Genomic DNA, 19,864 nt, shown 5'->3' with positions numbered 1-19,864 from the left:
CTCAGGATTGGACGCGAAGAACCGGGGGGTGGCGATCCTGGTGGGGAAGAGGGTGGCGTTCGAGGCGGCTGAGGTGGTGTCGGACAAGGAGGGCAGATATATTATGGTGAAGGGTAGGCTGCAGGGAGAGAAGGTGGTTGGGTTAATGTATATGCCCCGAATTGGGATGATGCCGGCTTCATGAGGCGCTTGTTGGGCCGCATTCCGGACCTGGAGGCAGGGGGCCTGATCGTGGGGGGAGACTTTAACACAGTGCTGGATCCCCCACTGGACCGGTCCAGTTCAAGGACGGGTAGGAGACCGGCGGCGGCCAGAGTGTTGAGGGGGTTTATGGACCAGATGGGAGGGGTGGATCCCTGGAGGTTTGGGAGGCCGAGAGCGCGGGAGTATTCCTTTTTCTCCCATGTCCATAGGGTCTATTCCCGAATAGATTTTTTCATCCTGAGCAGGGGATTGATCCCGAAGGTGCAGGATGCAGAGTATTCGGCCATAGCGATCTCAGACCATGCTCCGCACTGGGTTGATCTGGAGATGGGGGAGGCGCGGGACCAGCGCCCGCTCTGGCGCCTGGATGTGGGGCTGCTGGCTGATGAGGAGGTGTGTAGGAGGGTCCGGGGAAGTATTGAGGGGTATCTTGATACCAATGATACGGGGGAGGTCCGGGTGGGGATGGTCTGGGAGGCTCTGAAAGCAGTGATCCGGGGAGAGCTGATCTCCATCCAGCCCATAGGGAAAGGAGGGAGAGGAAGGAGAGGGAGAGACTGGTGGGAGAGCTCCTGGATGTGGACAGGAGATACGTGGAGGCACCGGAGGAGGGGTTGCTGGGGGAACGGCGCAGTTTGTAGGCCAAATTTGACTTGTTGACCACCAGAAAGGCGGAGACACAGTGGAGGAGGTCGCAGGGCACGGTATATGAGTATGGGGAGAAGGCGAGCAGGATGTTGGCGCATCAGCTCCGCAGGCGAGATGCGGCTAGGGAAATTGGTGGAGTGACGGATAGGGGTGGGAATGTAGTGCAGAAGGGGACAGAAGTAAATAGGGTCTTTAGGGACTTCTACGAGGAACTGTACCGGTCAGAACCTCCGATGGGGAGAGGGGGGATGGAGAGCTTCATGAACAGGCTACGGTTTCCAAGGGTTCAAGAGGAGCTGGTAGAGGGGCTGGGGGTGCAGTGTGGATCATACAGGCCTATCTCGCTCCTCAATGTTGACGCTAAGTTGCTGGCGAAGATCCTGGCCACCAGGATAGAGGACTGTGTGCCAGGGGTGATACATGAGGATCAGACAGGATTTGTCAAGGGACGGCAGCTCAACACGAATGTGCGGAGACTGCTAAATGTTATTATGATGCCGGCAGTGAAGGGGGAGGCGGAGATAGTGGTGGTGCTAGATGCGGAGAAAGCGTTTGATGGAGTTGAGTGGGGGTACCTGTGGGAGGTGCTGGAGCGGTTCGGATTCGGGGAGGGATTCATCAAATGGGTGAGGCTGCTCTACGCGGCTCCGATGGCGAGTGTAGTTACAAATGGAAGGAGATCGGAGTACTTTAGGCTCTACCGTGGGACCAGGCAGGGGTGCCCCCTGTCCCCCTTGCTCTTTGCACTGGCGATTGAACCTTTGGCTATGGCGTTGAGGAGAGTCAGGGAGATGGAGTGGTCTGGTGCGTGGTGGGGAGGAACATCGTGTATCGCTGTATGCGGACGACCTGCTGTTGTATGTGGCGGATCCAGAAGGGGGAATGCCGGGAGTGATGGAGCTGTTAGCGGAATTTGGGGGCTTCTCGGGCTATAAGTTAAATTTAGGCAAGAGTGAGGTATTTGTAGTACACCTGGGTGATCAGGAGGAGGGAATTGGGAGACTCCCATTTAAGAGGGCAGTGAAGAGTTTCAGATACCTTGGGGTGCAGGTGGCCAGGAGTTGGGGGACTGTCCATAAGCTTAATTTTACCAGGCTGGTGGAGCAGATGGAAGAGGAATTTAAAAGGTGGGACATGGTACCGCTATCGTTGGCGGGTAGAGTGCAGTCCGTCAAAATGACGGTTCTCCCGAGGTTCTTGTTTCCTTTTTCAGTGTTTGCCCATCTTTATCCCTAGGGCCTTTTTTAGAAGGGTTACGAGCAGCATCATGAGCTTTGTTTGGGCGCATGGGACCCCGATGGTGAAGAGGGTCTTCTTTGAGCGGGGTAGAGATGGGGGGGGGGGGGGCTGGCGTTACCCAATCTCTCGGGGTATTATTGGGCGGCCAATGTGTCAATGGTGCGCAAGTGGGTAATGGAGGGGGAGGGGGCAGCATGGAAGCGGATGGAGAGGGCGTCCTGTGGAGATACAAGCCTGGGGGCCCTGGTAACGGCGCCGTGGCCGCTCCCTCCTACGAGGTATACCACGAGTCCGGTGGTGGCGGCTACCCTCAAGATTTGGGGGCAGTGGAGGCGACATAGGGGAGAAGTGGGGGGCTCGATGGAGGCTCCGTTAAGGGGGAACCATAGGTTCGCCCCCGGGAACATTGATGGGGGATTTCAGGGTTGGTACAGAGCGGGCATCAGACAGCTGAGGTACCTGTTTATTGATGGGAGGTTTGCGAGCCTGGGGGAGTTGGAGGAGAAATTTGGGCTCCCCCCGGGGAACATGTTTAGGTATCTGCAGGTAAGGGCATTTGCTAGGCGGCAGGTGGAGGGATTCCCTTCGCTTCCCGCGAGGGGGGTGAGCGACAGGGTGATTTCAGGGGTCTGGGTCGGAGAGGAGAAGATATCTGATATCTACAAGGTTATGCAGGAGGCGGAGGAGGCGTTAGTAGAGGAGCTGAAAGCTAAGTGGGAGGGGGAACTGGGGGAACAGATCGAAGACGGGACATGGGCTGATGCCCTGGAGAGGGTTAATTCTTCCTTCTCGTGTGCGCGGCTTAGCCTCATCCAATTCAAGGTGCTGCACCGGGCCCACATGACTGGGACAAGGATGAGTAGGTTCTTTGGGGGTGAAGACAGGTGTGTCAGGTGCTCGGGGAGTCCAGCGAACCATGCCCATATGTTCTGGGCATGCCCGGCGCTGGAGGAGTTCTGGAAGGGGGTGGCAAGGACGGTGTCGAGGGTGGTGGGATCCAGGGTCAAGCCAGGATGGGGACTCGCGATTTTTGGGGTCGGTGTGGAGCCGGGAGTGCAGGAGGCGAAAGAGGCCGGTGTGCTGACCTTTGCATCCCTAGTAGCCCGGCGAAGGATCTTGCTACAATGGAAGGATGCGAGGCCCCCAAGCGTGGAGATCTGGATCAATGACATGGCGGGTTTCATTAAGCTCGAGAAGGTCAAATTCGCCCTGAGAGGGTCGGTACAAGGGTTCTTTAGGCGGTGGCAACTTTTTCTCGACTTTCTGGCTCAACGATAGGGTACTGGGACAGTAGCAGCAGCAACCCGGGGGGAGGGGGGAAGGGGGAGGGAAAAGGTGGGGGGGGGAGGGAAAAGGTGGGGGGGAAGGAAAAGGTGGGGGGGGGGAAAAGGTGGGGGGGGGGGCGGACGATGACTATGTTTGTTTATTTAATTTAAATTTATTTTGAAGTTCTTTTGTTGTTCATTGGGGTTGGGGGGGTGGGGGATGGGATACATGCGTCGATACGGTCTGGGGGTGATACAGTTATTATGGGTTATTTTGTTGCATTTCATTGTTTGTCGTTATGTTTTATATTTTCTGTAAAAAATTCCAATAAAAATTATATTAAAAAAAAAAATGTACGACTTACTCCTTCATAGCCACCACCGGAAGTCCTAGCAGCACAGAATTGAAGGGTGTGGAAGTCATGCTGCATTTCTACAAACTCCTTGTTATACTACACTTGGAGTACTGTGACAATAATATCTATCACTGACCTACTTTGCCCCACCTCCTCTTATACGGTGTATAATTCATCACATTTTTCCCTCTCTTTAGCTCTGAAGAAAACTCATACAGACTTGAAACATTAACTCTATTTCTCTCTCCATGGATGCTGCCGGGCCCGCTGAGTTTGTTCAGCACTTGCTGTTCTCCTTTCAGATTTCTAGCCTCTGTGGTATTTTTCTTTCATTTTGGAGTATTATGACCAGTTCTGGGCACAACACCTTTGCAAGCATATATTGACTTCTGAAGAACTGCAGCAGAGATTAATGTAGAATGATGCCTAGGCCCCAAAGGTTAAGCTCAAAGAGAGATTAAACAAACTCGGGATTTAGTTCCTGGAATTTAGATGGTTAAAGGATGATTGATTCATTGAAGTTTTCACGTTATTGAAGATAACAGAGAGGGTAGATTGAGAGAAACAATTTGTGCCAGTTGTGGGAGAGGTGTAGGATTCAGACATGGCCCAAAAGATTACAAGCTGATCTTTCAGGAGTGAAATTGGGAAACATTTCTGCATACAGAGCGTGGTAGTAGTTTGGAATTCTCTTCTGCAAACTGCAATTAATGTGAGGTTAATTGTTCATTTTAAAACTGAAATTGATAGATTTTTGTTAGCCCAAGGTTTTGAGGGATATATGGCAAAGGCAATGATCTGGAATTATATGGAATTGACCATCAGCTAATTGAATGTGGAACAGGCTTGAGAAACTAATTGGCTTCCTCCTGTTTCTAAGTTCCTCACTTGCTCTGCCACCTTCAAGGATTTGAGTACATGGCACTCTCTGCTTGCCTGCACTTTTTAGAATTATGCCATTTATGGTACATTTTCTTCCCGTGTTTGAACATGGCGCTTTACAATTTTTTGCATTAAACTCCATCTGCCATGCTTGGAATGTGGCGACTAGGGGCTTTTCACAGTAACTTCATTGAAGCCTACTCGTGACAATAAGCGATTTTCATTTCATTTCATTTCATTTCTGCCCATTTCACCATCTATGTTGTAATCTAATTTGCCAAGTTTCTGATCATCTGTAAACTTTATAATGCTGTTCCATAAACCCAAGTTTAGGGTGTTCGTAAAAAAACTGCAGCAGTGAATGAATCCAAAACTGTCCTTTGGGGAACACCAATGCCAAAATATCTCTCAGTCTGGGACAAATCTACCCACCAAACATTCTTTACTTTCTGCAACTTAGCCAATTAGGTTAATTGGACAGTCTGAATTCCCCCTCAGTTTACCTGAACAGGCGCCGTAATGTGGCAATTAGGGGATTTTCACAGTAACTTCATTGCAGTGTTAATGTAAGCCTACTTGTGACATTAATAAAGGTTATTATTACATGTGATCGCTGTTTGCTTGCTCCAGATTAACCATATGCATATGTTTAAAGAAATACGCTTAGTTTGCAACGGAATTATCTCTTCCATAAAGGCTCTCCATTACTCTGTTAATTGATTTACTCTCCGATCGCCTTTTCCAATCTACCCATGTTAGGTCACTTCTTAAATAATTGAAATTCTCCCTCATCCAGTTGAGCAATTTTACCAATTGATATATTTCAGTCTCTCTCTGTAATTACTCTAAACTAAGTTACATTGTGGTCACTGTTAGCTAGATTATTTTCTATTGTAACACATTGCACTTGCTCTTCTTCATTTCCCAGAATGAGGTTCACCATTGTCTCCTCTTTCCAACTCTCAGTAAATTCTGAGCATATCACTGTTTCCATTCCAGGTCAGTACCTGGAGGGAGTTGTCCTGAAGAATTAAGATTGTTAGCATTTCGCACATTTGGTTGAGATGGCCGAGTCAAATACGTCCATGTTGTGTCCTCTATTACACTCCCGCTGTAATCGTCTATGGGGGAGGCTAATTCAATAACACAAACCATGACAGAATTGGAACAAATTAATGCTGAAAATGGTGGTTGATGGGGCGGGGAAGCAGAATCAAAAATAGCAGAAATGGGGTCAGCGAGATATAAATATCAATAAAATTAGAAATATCTTAAAAGTTACAGGGACCAGGTTGAGTGAAATGGCAGCACTGACAAAGGAAATATTAAATTGTACACATATTAATGTCCATAATGTAATTAATAAGGTTGGTGATTTGCAGACACGGGTTCCTACATGGGATTATGACATGGCTTCATTAACAGAGACATGGTCAAACAAGGCCACAAATGGGTACTTAATATTCCTAGTTGTCGAACATTCAAGAATAACAGAAAAGGAAAAACTGGGAGGGTGGGGGGAAGAGAGTGCGTGTGGAAGATTTAATTATAGATTATGTTACAGTTCTAAATAGAAAGGATTTACTAGATGACTCTTGGACTTAATCTATTTGACTTGAGTTGAAGGACAGAGGAGAAGCTGATACATGGTTGGGTGTTTGTAAAACCGTGAACAGGAGGTAGATGAATAAATTTGTTGGCAAATTTCAATGAGCATAGCAAACTATTAGGAGACTTTCAGTATGCTAAGACTGGGGATAAACAGAGAGAAATGTCTTATGTGCAATTCAGGGGAATTTTTGTGAACAATATGTCTCCACTGTAATAAGGAAGCAGTGTTGGACCTTGTTCTGGGAAATGAAGTAGAGCAAGTGGAATGTGTTACAATAGAAAATAATCTAGCTAATAGTGACCACAATATAACTTAGTTTAGAGTAATTACGGAGAGAGACTGGAATATATCAACGGTAAAATTGCTCAACTGGATGAAGGTGAGTTTCTATTATTTAAGAAGGTACTCAAATGGGTAGATTGGAAAAGGCGATTGCAGAGTAAATCAATTAGCAGAGCAATAGAGCCCCTTTAAGGAAGCTGGGACTGTTAAAGATTCCTTCTGGGTGTGACAGGAGCTGGTAAAAAGCAGAAGCTAAGAAATTGCCCCAGAAAACATGGACAAACAATTGAATAGTGCCTGTTGCCCCCAGTTAATACCCAAGAAAATACTCAAGATAAAGGGGCAGCAGCGTAGCATGTTGGTTAGCATAAATGCTTCACAGCTCCAGGGTCCCAGGTTCGATTCCCGGCTGGGTCACTGTCTGTGTGGAGTCTGCACGTCCTCCCCCTGTGTGCATGGGTTTCCTCCGGGTGCTCCGGTTTCCTCCCACAGTCCAAAGATGTGCGGGTTAGGTGGATTGGCCATGCTAAATTGCCCGTAGTGTCCTAATAAAAGTAAGGTTAAGGGGGGGTTGTTGGGTTACAGGTATAGGGTGGATACGTGGGTTTGAGTAGGGTGATCATGGCTCAGCACAACATTGAGGGCCGAAGGGCCTGTTCTGTGCTGTACTGTTCTATGTTCTAATAGCAGCACCAGCTCCTGGTTGTGCTGCAGGGAGTGACAAGCTTGATGTTGACCGATTTTGTATCCTGTGCTACATTATATATATTTTTAAAAAATCAATTTAGAGTACCCAATTCTTTTTTAACAATGAAAGGGCAATTTAGTGTGGCCAATCCACCTACCCTGCACATCTTTTTGGGTTGTGGGGGTGAGACCCACGTAGACACGGGGAGAACGTGCAAACCCCACATGGACAGTGACCTGGGGCCGGGATTGAACTCGGCTCCTCGGTGTCGTGACGCAGCAGTGCTAACCACTGAGCCACGGTGCTGCCCCTGTGCTGCATCATAGAGTTGTGTAAAATCTTAAGAACAGTTGGTTCTTTAGGACTTGAGTAGTGTGAGTTGTGATCTGTCTCTATGTCCTCCTCCAGTTCAGCTGCGGCGTGCGTTTTCCCACTGGAAGCAACTCAATCGAAGTTCAAAAGCTCAACGAGGCAAAATGGAGACTGCTGCCCTACACTATGGACAGAAGATTATGATGAAGTGCCTTTTGTCCTGGAGGCAGCATCATTCTTATTGTTTGAGAGCAGTGGTGAGTACAATAAAATGATGCTTGGTACCACAACCACACATGAAAATGAAAAATGAAAATCGCTTATTGTCACGAGTAGGCCTCAATGAAGTTACTGTGAAAAGCCCCTAGTCACCTCATTTCGGCGCCTGTTTGGGGAGGCTGGTACGTGAATTGAACCGTGCTGCTGGCCTGCCTTGGTCTGCTTTAAAAGCCAGCGATTTAGCCCAGTGTGTTAAAAGGAACCTGGAAACCAAACTACATGACATGGTCATAATTTGGGATTAAAACTCAATTGCACAAGAGGTTAATTTAAACTTTCCTTTTCCTATTGGGAATATTTTCTGGGTTAATTTCTGAATTCTTCCTTCTTTGACCGACTGACCTGTTACCTTATCATCACTTGTAAGAAATTTCATGGAATGCTTTTAGCATTTTTAAATTTCCAACTTCTGCTCTTGAAGAGTGAAAGCCCTTCTGGGGTGTGATTTTTTTTTTTTAAATATAATTTTTATTGGAATTTTTTACAGAAAATATAAAACATAACGACAAACAATGAAATGCAACAAAATAACCCATAATAACTGTAACACCCCCAGACCATATGTATCCCATCCCCCCACCCCCCAACCCCAATGAACAACAAAAGAACTTAAAAATAAATTAAAATTAAATAAACAAACATAGTCATTGTCTGCCCCTCCCCCTTCCCCCCTCCCCCCCCCCCCGGGTTGCTGCTGCTACTGTCCCAGTACCCTATCGTTGAGCCAGAAAGTCGAGAAAAGGTTGCCACCGCCTAAAGAACCCTTGTACCGACCCTCTCAGGGCGAATTTGACCTTCTCGAGCTTAATGAAACCCGCCATGTCATTGATCCAGGTCTCCACGCTTGGGGGCCTCGCATCCTTCCATTGTAGCACGATCCTTCGCCGGGCTACTAGGGACGCAAAGGCCAGCACACCGGCCTCTTTCGCCTCCTGCACTCCCGGCTCCACCCCAACCCCAAAAATCGCGAGTCCCCATCCTGGCTTGACCCTGGATCCCACCACCCTCGACACCGTCCTCGCCACCCCCTTCCAGAACTCCTCCAGTGCCGGGCATGCCCAGAACATATGGGCATGGTTCGCTGGACTCCCCGAGCACCTGACACACCTGTCTTCACCCCCAAAGAACCTACTCATCCTCGTCCCAGTCATGTGGGCCCGGTGCAGCACCTTGAATTGGATGAGGCTAAGCCGCGCACACGAGGAGGAAGAATTAACCCTCTCCAGAGCATCAGCCCATGTCCCGTCTTCGATCTGTTCCCCCAGTTCCCCCTCCCACTTAGCTTTCAGCTCCTCTACTGATGCCTCCTCCGCCTCCTGCATAACCTTGTAGATATCAGATATCTTCCCCTCTCCGACCCAGACCCCCGAAAGTACCCTGTCGCTCACCCCCCTCGCAGGAAGGGAAGGGAATCCCTCCACCTGCCGCCTAGCAAATGCCTTCACCTGCAGATACCTGAACATGTTCCCTGGGGGGAGCCCAAATTTCTCCTCCAACTCCCCCAGGCTCGCAAACCTCCCATCAATAAACAGGTCCCTCAGCTGTCTGATGCCCGCTCTGTGCCAACTCTGAAATCCCCCATCAATGTTCCCCGGGACGAACCTATGGTTCCCCCTTAACGGAGCCTCCATCGAGGCCCCCACTTCTCCCCTATGTCGCCTCCACTGCCCCAAAATCTTGAGGGTAGCCGCCACCACCGGACTCGTGGTATACCTCATAGGAGGGAGCGGCCACGGCGCCGTTACCAGGGCCCCCAGGCTTGTATCTCCACAGGACACCCTCTCCATCCGTTTCCATGCTGCCCCCTCCCCCTCCATTATCCACTTGTGCACCATCGACACATTGGCCGCCCAATAATACCCCGAGAGATTGGGTAACGCCAGCCCCCCCCCATCTCTACTCCGCGCAAAGAAGACCCTCTTCACCCTTGGGGTCCCATGCGCCCAAACAAAGCTCATGATGCTGCTAGTAACCCTTCTACAAAAGGCCCTAGGGATAAAGATGGGCAAACACTGAAAAAGGAACAAGAACCTCGGGAGAACCGTCATTTTGACGGACTGCACTCTACCCGCCAACGATAGCGGTACCATGTCCCACCTTTTAAATTCCTCCTCCATCTGCTCCACCAGCCTGGTAAAATTAAGCTTATGGAGAGTCCCCCAACTCCTGGCCATTTGCACCCCCAGGTACCTGAAACTCTTCACTGCCCTCTTAAATGGGAGTCTCCCAATTCCCTCCTCCTGATCACCCGGGTGTACTACAAATACCTCACTCTTGCCTAAATTTAACTTATAGCCCGAGAAGCCCCCAAATTCCGCTAACAGCTCCATCACCCCCGGCATTCCCCCTTCTGGATCCGCCACATACAACGGCAGGTCGTCCGCATACAGTGATACACGATGTTCCTCCCCACCCCGCACCAGTCCCTTCCATCTCCCTGACTCCCTCAACGCCATAGCCAAAGGTTCAATCGCCAGTGCAAAGAGCAAGGGGGACAGGGGGCACCCCTTCCTGGTCCCACGGTAGAGCCTAAAGTACTCCGATCTCCTTCCATTGGTAACTACACTTGCCATCGGAGCCGCGTAGAGCAGCCTCACCCATTTGATGAATCCCTCCCCGAATCCAAACCGCTCCAGCACCTCCCACAGGTACCCCCACTCAACTCTATCAAATGCTTTCTCCGCATCCAGCGGCACCACTATCTCCGCCTCCCCCTCCACTGCCGGAATCATAATAACATTTAGCAGTCTCCGCACATTCGTGTTGAGCTGCCGTCCCTTGACAAATCCTGTCTGATCCTCGTGTATCACCCCTGGCACACAGTCCTCTATCCTGGTGGCCAGGATCTTCGCCAGCAACTTAGCGTCAACATTGAGGAGCGAGATAGGACTGTATGATCCACACTGCAAGGGGTCCTTATCCCGCTTTAGGATCAGAGAGATCAGTGCCCGCGACGCCCCCTCCCATGCCTCAATGAAGGCTCGCACCAACACAGGGCCCACCAGATCCGCATACTTTTTATAAAATTCCACCGGGAACCCATCCGGCCCCGGCGCCTTACCTGACTGCATTTGTCCAATCCCCCTGACTAGCTCCTCCAACTCTATCGGCGCCCCCAGCCCCTCTACCAGCTCCTCTTGAACCCTTGGGAAACATAGCCTGTTCATGAAGCTCTCCATCCCCCTCTCCCCATCGGAGGTTCTGACCTGTACAGTTCCTCGTAGAAGTCCCTAAAGACCCTATTTACTTCTGTCCCCTTCTGCACTACATTCCCACCCCTATCCGTCACTCCACCAATTTCCCTAGCCGCATCTCGCCTGCGGAGCTGGTGCACCAACATCCTGCTCGCCTTCTCCCCATACTCATATACCGCGCCCTGCGACCTCCTCCACTGTGCCTCCGCCTTTCTGGTTGTCAACAAGTCAAATTTGGCCTGCAAACTACGCCGTTCCACCAGCAACCCCTCCTCCGGTGCCTCCGCGTATCTCCTGTCCACATCCAGGAGCTCCCTCACCAGTCTCTCCCTCTCCTTCCTCTCCCTCCTTTCCCTATGGGCCCGGATGGAGATCAGCTCCCCCGGATCACTGCTTTCAGAGCCTCCCAGACCATCCCCACCCAGACCTCCCCCGTGTCGTTGGTATCCAGATACCCCTCAATACTTCCCCGGACCCTCCTACACACCTCCTCATCAGCCCCTACACACCTCCTCATCAGCCTGGGGTGTGATTTAACAGACATTGACAATCACCGACTCCACACGTGAGCCTGTGATATGTGTTTGTGAGTATTGAGGAGAGGCATCCTCATAAATTAAGTCCTATGCTTTGCCTGAGTTATGCTAGACTCAGCGGTTTAGGTTCTCCAAAGCCCAGAGTCAGTCGGGCCAGATTTTGTTTATGCCTGCCCAATGCATTATGTTTCTTCTGGGTCACTCAACCACAAACATTGCAGATCAGCTACAGAGCTGCACAAATTATACCCATGACGAACTTGTAGATCAGATTATCAAACAGGCCAGCTGCAGGGTGCAGACTTGTAAGCAGAGTTGTGAAATATGAAATAATTCATTGGCATATTGCGGCTAATAATAGTAACAGCCTCCCTGTAGCCTTAACGAGTGCAGTCTGTGCATGTACAGGAGAGTCAAAATAATATTCCAACCATTTTCTCCCTATTCAAAGCACAGTAATTAAATCATCAAAGTTTCTTGTAGAAGAATTTTAATCTCTGCTCCTGCACACTTTCACAGTTCATGTAACTGTCAAGCTCTTAGCCCCAAAGCTAAGAAATGGGGAAAAGAAACCCGACACATTTGATCATCATCCACAAATGTGACATGTATAGAAAGAAGCAAACCCTTGCAATTACCTGGCATCTTTCATGTTGCAAAGCACTTCACAGCCAATGAATTGCCTGTGAAATGAAGGCCCACACAGCAGCCAGTTTGCAAGGATTGAAGTTCCAAAACAGTCTTGCCATAAAGAGCCAGTTCCTTTGTTGAACAGGAATAACTATTGGACAGGTCATCCTGAAAACTGTGCGGCTCTTCCACAAATAGTGTCATGGGACATGGATTTGAACAGAGCGAGGGTGGGAATGGGGATGCCGGCAATATCCTCCATTGCTGAATAGGTTGGTGTCATTATCACAGAACTTAAAAAAAAAAAATTTGGAATACTCTATTATTTTTTTTCCCAATAAAGAGGCAATTTAGCATGGCCAATCCACCTAACCTGCACATCTTTGGGTTGTGGGCGTGAAATCCATGCAGACATGGGGAGAATGTGGAAACTCAACACGGACAGTGAATCACAGAATCTTTTGAGTGCAGAAGGAGGCCATTTGACCAATCAAGTCTGAATTGAGGGTGGCAGGGTGGCACAGTGGTTAGCACTGCTGCCCACGGCGTGGTGGACCCGGGTTCGAATCCCGGCCCTGGGTCACTGTCTGTGTGGAGTTGGCATATTCTCCCCGCGTCTGTGTGGGTTTCACACCCACAACCCAAATATGTGCAAGGTAGGTGGATTGGCCATGCTAAATTGCCCCTTAATTAGAAAAAGAAACTAATTGGGTACTCTAAATTTATTTTTTTTAAATCAAACCTAAACTGGCTCGCTGACAGTTCATTCTACTTAATCCCACTCCCCTGCCCTTTCCTTGCACCTTATTTCTTTTCAGATATTGATCTAATTCCCTTTGTAATTCCCCGATCAAACCTGCCTCTATCACCCTTTCAGGAAGTTTGTTCCAGGCACCAGCCACTCTCTGAATGAAAAATGTTTTCCTTGTATCACTTCTACCCCTTTTACCCATTATTTTGAATCTGTGCCCTCTCATTCTTGAAATAATTGAGAATGAGCAGTTTCTCACTATTTACCTGTCCATACGCGACAGGATCTCAAATACCTCTTATCAAGTCTCCTCTCAGTCTCGTTTTCTCCAAGGAAAACAGATCCAGTCTCTCCAATTTATCCTCATAGCTACAGTTGTTTATTCCTGGAATCATTCTTGTGAATCTCCTCAGTACTCTCTCCAATGCCTTTGCATTCTTTCTTCAGTATTGCACCCAGATGGATGCAGTCTCCAGGTGAGGCATAACTAGTTAGTGTCTTATACAAGTTCTGCACAATTTCTTTGCTCTTGTATTTAATGCCTCTATTAATGAAGCCTAGGATATCTTACGCTTTGTTAACTGCTCTACAGCGAGGTCCGGTTGTTCCTGCACCGCCTTAAGAGTTTCTCCCTTATACTGTCTCTCCACATTCTTCCTGCCGAAGTGAATCACCTCACACTTCTCCTTGTTGAAATTCCTCTGCCACTTTCCTGCCCAATCCACCAATATGTCTATGTCCTTTTGAAGTTCAAGACTATCCTCATCACAGTTGACAACATTTTCAATCTTCGTGTCATCCACAAATTTTAAAATCATGCCCTGCGCACCACAGACTAGGTCATTAATATATATCCGAAAGAGCAAGGGTCCCAACACTGACCCCTGCAGTACTCCAATACAAACCTTCCTCCAATCTGAAAAACAACTAATTTTCACGACTCTGTTTACTCTCACTCAGCCAATTTCTTATCCAAGTGTCTTACCTTTTTATCCCATGGGCTAGAATGTTTCTCATAAGTCTGTTGTGTGGCACTGCATCTACACCACATCAACAGCATTGCTCTTATCAACATTGTCTGTTACCTCCTCAAAAAACTCCAAGTTATTTAAAAACAATTTCCCTTGAGGAAAAACAGCATGGATTAATTTAGTCTGCACTTGTCTAAATGAGTATTGGTTTTGTCCCAATCTATAGTTTCCAAAAGTCTCCCTATCATCTGAAGTAAACCTGACTGGTTTGTAGTTGTGGCATTATCCTTGCACCCCTTTTCAAAGTGGTGGGGGGTGTTAGGGAAGTTACAGGTCTATCTCTTTGAAGATAGTCCATTGTTCAGCTACCATCTTTTCAATGTCCTGCCTTTCAATTTACTTCCTAACTCCCTGAAATATGCTTCCAGGACCTCGTCCATTTTTGTTTTACCTATATCGCTGGTCCCTGTGCCGGCCTTGATCTCTGGCTGCTTGCCCTCTCCCAAAAGAATACATGACGAGTGGCCACTTGCGAGCTGCCGGCATCTGTGGAACTTTTCATCACGAAGAAGAAAGGGTGGAATCTTTCCCACATTTATGACCTGTGATATTCTGTGATAATGATTTTTATTGTGCTTGTTAGTATTGTAAAAAAGACATACAAATTTTTGTTCTTGATTGTGTTCCAGTTGTTACAGCGACAGGGAGAGTGGTTTCAAGCACTGCGACTTTGTAGACGCTACTTCATAGACTGGAAAATAAAAGTAAGAAGTCAATAAGATACTTAATATGCATGGAGTTCATCCATCCCTTGTGTTCATTTGAATTTAATTTAAGCAAAAGAGCAACACACCAATCTGCTCCAAAAGTTCAGATGATCCAACATTTTGCCTTTTTGCTCCATTCCTATATCCATTCCGTCTACATTTAACTGCTTTTGTTTGAAACTTCTTGGCCACAAATTCTCCAATTACAGGCAGTTCTGTTGAAATTATTAGTACATGGGTACAACCTGGTGCTGCCACTATTTTGTTTTAAGGAAACATCCGTACCCTTTATGATTTTGTCTACATCGAATCCGATGAAACCATGAAGTGCGAACAGAAAAAAAAGGAATTAGCCATGGTTTCCACCCCTGCTAATCTGGGTTTAGGTTGACAGGAAAGGAAAAAATGCAATGTTCTTTCTGCCCACTTGGTTGAATAAGTTGCCAAGACAGGCACAGGAAGAATGGGCATTTGCGTGAGGTACCTGGTGAGTCACTGCCATCAGACAAGCAGTGGAAAAACTTGCACCACGTTCAATCTGGTCTATTGCTATCGCTGCCCCCAATGTGGTCTCCTCTATATCGGAGAGACCAAACGTAGACTGGATGATCGCTTTGCTGAGCACCTTCAGTCTGTGCGCATTCAGGACCTTGACCTTCCCGTTGCCTGCTATTTTAACACAGACCCTGCTCCCATTCCCACATGTCTGTCCTTGGCCTACTGCAATGTTCCAGTGAAGCTCAACGCAAACTGGAGGAGCAGCACCTCATCTTCCGGTTAGGTATGCTACAGCCTTCTGGTCTCAACATCGAATTCAACACTTTAGATGATTAGCTCTACTTCACCTAGATCCATTTGTTTTCATTCCATTTCATTTTAACTGTCTTTTACCTTTTCTTTCTTTCTTGTCTTTCTTTATATATATATTTCCCTCCCCCTATCGTGTCCCCTCTCTCCTTACCTTTTCTCCCCTTTTGCGTCCCCCTTCCCCCCTACATCTGTCACAGCTTAGCCGTTGATTTTAGTTTCTCTGCTGTTTGGCCTTTCACACCTTTTATTCTCTCTGTGGACTGCCATTAGTACTCTTTTCCCTTGTGTTCTGTAGCTGTGACTCATCTTTCATTCCCCACCCCACAGTATAAAGATCTCCCACTTTCTATGCCGTTTAGCTTTGACAAGGAGTCATCTGGACTCGAAACGTTAGCTGTTTTCTCTCCCTACAGATGTTGCCAGACCTGCTGAGATTTTCCTGCATTTTCTCTTTTGGTTTCAGATTCCATCATCCGCAGTAATTTGTTTTTATCCAGTGGAAAAACTTGCCGTTGTGATAAACATCTTGTCCTATCCTCCTCTCAGCTCTGAGAGATGGATAATAGGGCATGTCTTCAGAACATGGTAGAATGAAGACTGCAGTGAATTGACAATGTGTACTCATAGCTTTTCTTGCAGTACATACAAAATCTCATTTAATTTACATAATTTTGTCTGCAGCTGTTAGCAAAACATCAGGAGCACAAGCAGACCACAATTGCTTTATGGAATTGGTCGCTCTCACTTCAGGGGAAGGTAAGAGATAGCAACAATTAAAGTTTCAATTCCCATCCAAACATTCACAAACATTAGTCTAATATTGTCCATTGCATTTGAAACATGGGTTATAATTAGAAGGGAAGTACACATGGCAACTGACAGTACTAGTTTGCCATCATGGGTAATCAACCTGATCTTCAGTTTTACTCCAGTGGGATTATTGCAATGACGGTAAATGCTAATCAGCTGCATCACAGAACAAGTTGAATTGGAACAGAACTGACTACTACTGATAACCTTCGGGCAACAAGACTTGAACATTCATTTGCAATAGTGACTTCCGGTTGCAGCTATGCGGAGCTAAACCGCACGTTCGGCAGCTCCCGCTTTAATAGGACTTGTGGGCTCTTTTAAGGGCCCCAAACGGCGCTGATTTGACGATTCCCGGTAGATAAAGGGGTCTGGAGCAAAACCCCCCGGGATTTATGGTGCGGACTCGAAGTGGAGCGAGGAGAAAAACGGCAGCAGCTCCCCTGGAAAAGCGGGGAAAGGTGGACAAAATGGTGGCCGGTGGAGCCCCTGAGGAGTGGAGGCAGTGGGCTGAGGAGCAGCAGGCGGCCCTTCGGCGCTATTTCACAGAGCTGAAAGGGGAGTTGTTGGAGTCCCTGAAGGTGAGGACGAGTAAGCTGCTGGAGACCCAGACAATCCAGGGTGCAGCGATACTGGAGTTGCAGCAGCAGGCCTCTGAGCGCGAGGAGGAGGTTTCGGCCCTCGTGGGGAAGGTGGAGATACACGAGGCGCTTCATAAAAAGTGGCAAGATCGGTTCGAGGAGATGGAGCTTCGGTCACGGAGGATCCTGGGCCTCGAGGAGGGGCTGGAGGGGTCGGACCTGCCGGCCTATGTGGCCGTGATGTTGAACTCGCTGGTGGGGGCAGGATCCTTCCATCTGCCCCTGGAGCTGGAGGGGGCCCACAGAGTACTGGCCAGGCGGCCTAAGGCGAATGAACCCCCGCGGGCGGTGCTGGTGCGGTTCCATCGGTTCAGTGATCGGGAGTGTGTTCTCTGATGGGCCAAGAAGGTGAGGAGTAGTAAGTGGGAGAATTCGGTAGTTCGTATCTACCAGGACTGGAGTGCGGAGGTGGCTAAGCGGAGAGCCGGTTTAACCGGACGAAGGTGGTGCTCCACGGAAAGCAGGTGAAGTTCGGCATGCTGCCGCCTGCGCGCCTGTGGGTCACCTACAAGGACCGACATCACTACTTTGAGTCCCCGGAGGAAGCGTGGGCCTTTGTGCAGGCTGAAAAGTTGGACTCGAACTAGAGATTGGGGGCTGCAGGAGTTTCTCTATTTTTGTATCATTTTTTATGCTGTAGTGGGTTATTCCGTTTGTTTCTGTTTTTTCTCTCGCTTTCGGACGATGTGGGTTATGGTTTTGTGTTCTAAGGGGGGTTCTGGGGTTTGCGGTTAATCTGTGTCTTTGTTTGTATGGAGTTTGTGGTTGGGTTGGGACTGCGGTTTGGGAGCTGCGTTGGTGGGGTGGGGCAGTGTGAAAGCGCGGTCTTTTCTCTGGTTTCCCGCGCTGCGGGACGAGGGGGTGGAGCTGGTGGCGAGGGGCGTGGTTATTAGACCGGGTTTCCCGCGCTGAAGCGGTGCCAAGGAACTGATGCAGGGGAGGAGGGGGGACCTCATATTGGGAGGGGTCGGCGTTAGAGCGGGAGCTGCCGGGGTCAGCAGAAGTCAGCTGGCTCACTGAAGTACAGTGGAGGGAGAGTTGCGGCTAGGAGGGGTCCTAGCCGGGGTGGGGGGAGATACCGGGTTGCTGCTGGATTGGCCAGGGAGGAGTTGGTGAGGGTCGGGGGGTTGGGGTGACGTTCTATCGCTGTGGGAAACGGGCCGAATGGGTGCTGGCCAGGGGCGAGCAGTCGATGGACTATGGCTAGTCGAAGGGGGAGGGGGGCGGAGTGCCCCCTGATCCGGCTGATCACGTGGAACGTGAGGGGGTTGAATGGGCCAGTTAAGCGGGCCCGGGTGTTTTCGCATCTGAAGGGGGTGAAGGTGGACATGGCCATGCTCCAGGAGACCCACCTGAAGGTGGCGGACCAGGTCCATCTGAGGAAGGGGTGGGTGGGGCAGGTTTTCCACTCGGGGCTCGACTCGAAGAACCGGGGGGGTGGCGATACTGGTGGGGATGAGGGTGGCGTTTGAGGCGTCTGAGGTTGTGGCTGATAGTAGCGGCAGATATGTGATGGTGAGCGGTAAGCTGCAGGGGGAGAGGGTGATGTTGGTTAATGTGTACGCCCCAAATTGGGATGATGCTGGTTTCATGAGGCGTATGTTGGGCCGCATTCCTGGCCTGGAGGTGGGGGTCTTGATCATGGGGGGAGGACTTCAATACGGTGCTGGATCCCCTACTGGATCGTTCTAGTTCAAGGACAGGCAGGAGGCCGGCGGCGGCCAAGGTGTTGAGGGGGTTTATGGAACAGATGGGAGGAGTGGATCCCTGGAGGTTCGGGAGGTCGAGGGCTCGAGAGTACTCTTTTTTTTTTTCTCCCATGTGCAGAGGGTTTATTCCCGTATTGATTTCTTTGTATTGAGTAGGGGACTGGTCAGGAGGGTGGAGGAGGCCGAGTATTCGGCTATTGCGATTTCGGACCATGCTCCGCATTGGGTGGATCTGGAGATGGGGGAGGTGCGGGACCAGCGCCCGCTTTGGCGTCTGGACGTGGGGTTGTTGGCTGATGAGGAGGTGTGTAGGAGGGTTCGGGGATGTATCGAGAGGTACCTCGAGGTCAATGATACTGGGGAGGTCCAGGTGGGGATGGTGTGGGAGGCTCTGAAGGCAGTGATTAGGGGGGAGCTGATCTCCATCCGAGCCCATAGGGAGAGGGGGAGAGGGAGAGACTGGTGGAGGAGCTGTTGAGTGTGGATAGGAGGTACGCGGAGGCCCCGGAGGAGGGATTGCTGGGGGAGCGGCGTAGCTTGCAGGCTAAGTTTGATTTATTGACCACCAGAAAGGCGGAGACACAATGGAGGAAGGCGCAGGGAGCGGTCTATGAGTATGCAGAGAAGGCGAGCAGGATGCTGGCGCATCAGCTTCGTAAGCGGGACGCGGCTAGGGAGATTGGTGGAGTGAAGGATAGAGATGGGAATGTGGTGCGGCAGGAGGCAGAGGTCAATGAGGTCTTTGGGGACTCTTATAGGGAACTGTACCGGTTGGAGCCGCCGGCGGTGGGAGGGGGAATGGAGAGTTTTTTGGACAGGCTGCGATTTCCAAGGGTGCAGGAGGAGCAGGTGGACGAACTGGGGACGCCGATCGAGTTGGAGGAGCTGGTCAGTGGGATTGGCCACATGCAGTCGGGGAAGGCGCCGGGACTGGATGGGTTCCCGGTTGAATTTTATAAGAAATACGCGGACCTGCTGGGCCCCCTGTTGGTTAGGACGTTCAACGAGGCATGGGAGGGGGGTGTTCTGCCCCCGACGATGTCTCGGGCCCTAATCTCCCTGATCCTGAAGCGTGATAAGGACCCCTTGCAGTGCGGATCATAGAGGCCGATTTCACTGCTGAATGTAGTCGCCAAGTTGCTGGCGAAGATCTTGGCCACTAGACTAGAGGACTGTGTGCCGGGGTGATACATGAAGATCAGACGGGTTTTGTGAAGGGGAGGCAGCTGAACACTAACGTGCGAAGACTGCTCAATGTGATAATGATGCCGGCAGCAG

At 49.5% G+C, this 19,864-nt stretch overlaps 1 protein-coding gene across 8 annotated transcripts in view; it reads left to right on the top strand.

The window, feature by feature from the left end:
* Positions 1 to 19,864, top strand: part of sfi1 (SFI1 centrin binding protein) — a 293,546-nt gene that overhangs the window by 205,552 nt on the left and 68,130 nt on the right. For 7 of the 8 annotated variants that reach the window (XR_005460253.1, XR_005460252.1, XM_038793413.1 and 4 more), the window contains 3 exons: positions 7,585 to 7,745; positions 14,539 to 14,613; positions 16,108 to 16,182. Coding sequence is in view for 6 of the 8 variants with exons in the window: in XM_038793413.1 (XP_038649341.1) it covers positions 7,585 to 7,745; positions 14,539 to 14,613; positions 16,108 to 16,182 (311 nt within the window). In the remaining 2 variants the exon portion in view is untranslated. The remainder of the gene's footprint in view (positions 1 to 7,584; positions 7,746 to 14,538; positions 14,614 to 16,107; positions 16,183 to 19,864) is intronic. The other variant, XM_038793404.1, reaches the window with a different exon arrangement.

The sequence above is a fragment of the Scyliorhinus canicula genome, chromosome 1 (assembly GCF_902713615.1).
Source record: "Scyliorhinus canicula chromosome 1, sScyCan1.1, whole genome shotgun sequence".
Lineage (NCBI taxonomy): Eukaryota > Metazoa > Chordata > Chondrichthyes > Carcharhiniformes > Scyliorhinidae > Scyliorhinus > Scyliorhinus canicula.
Note: the sequence above shows the minus strand (reverse complement) of the source record. Positions and strands in the feature narration are given on the sequence as shown.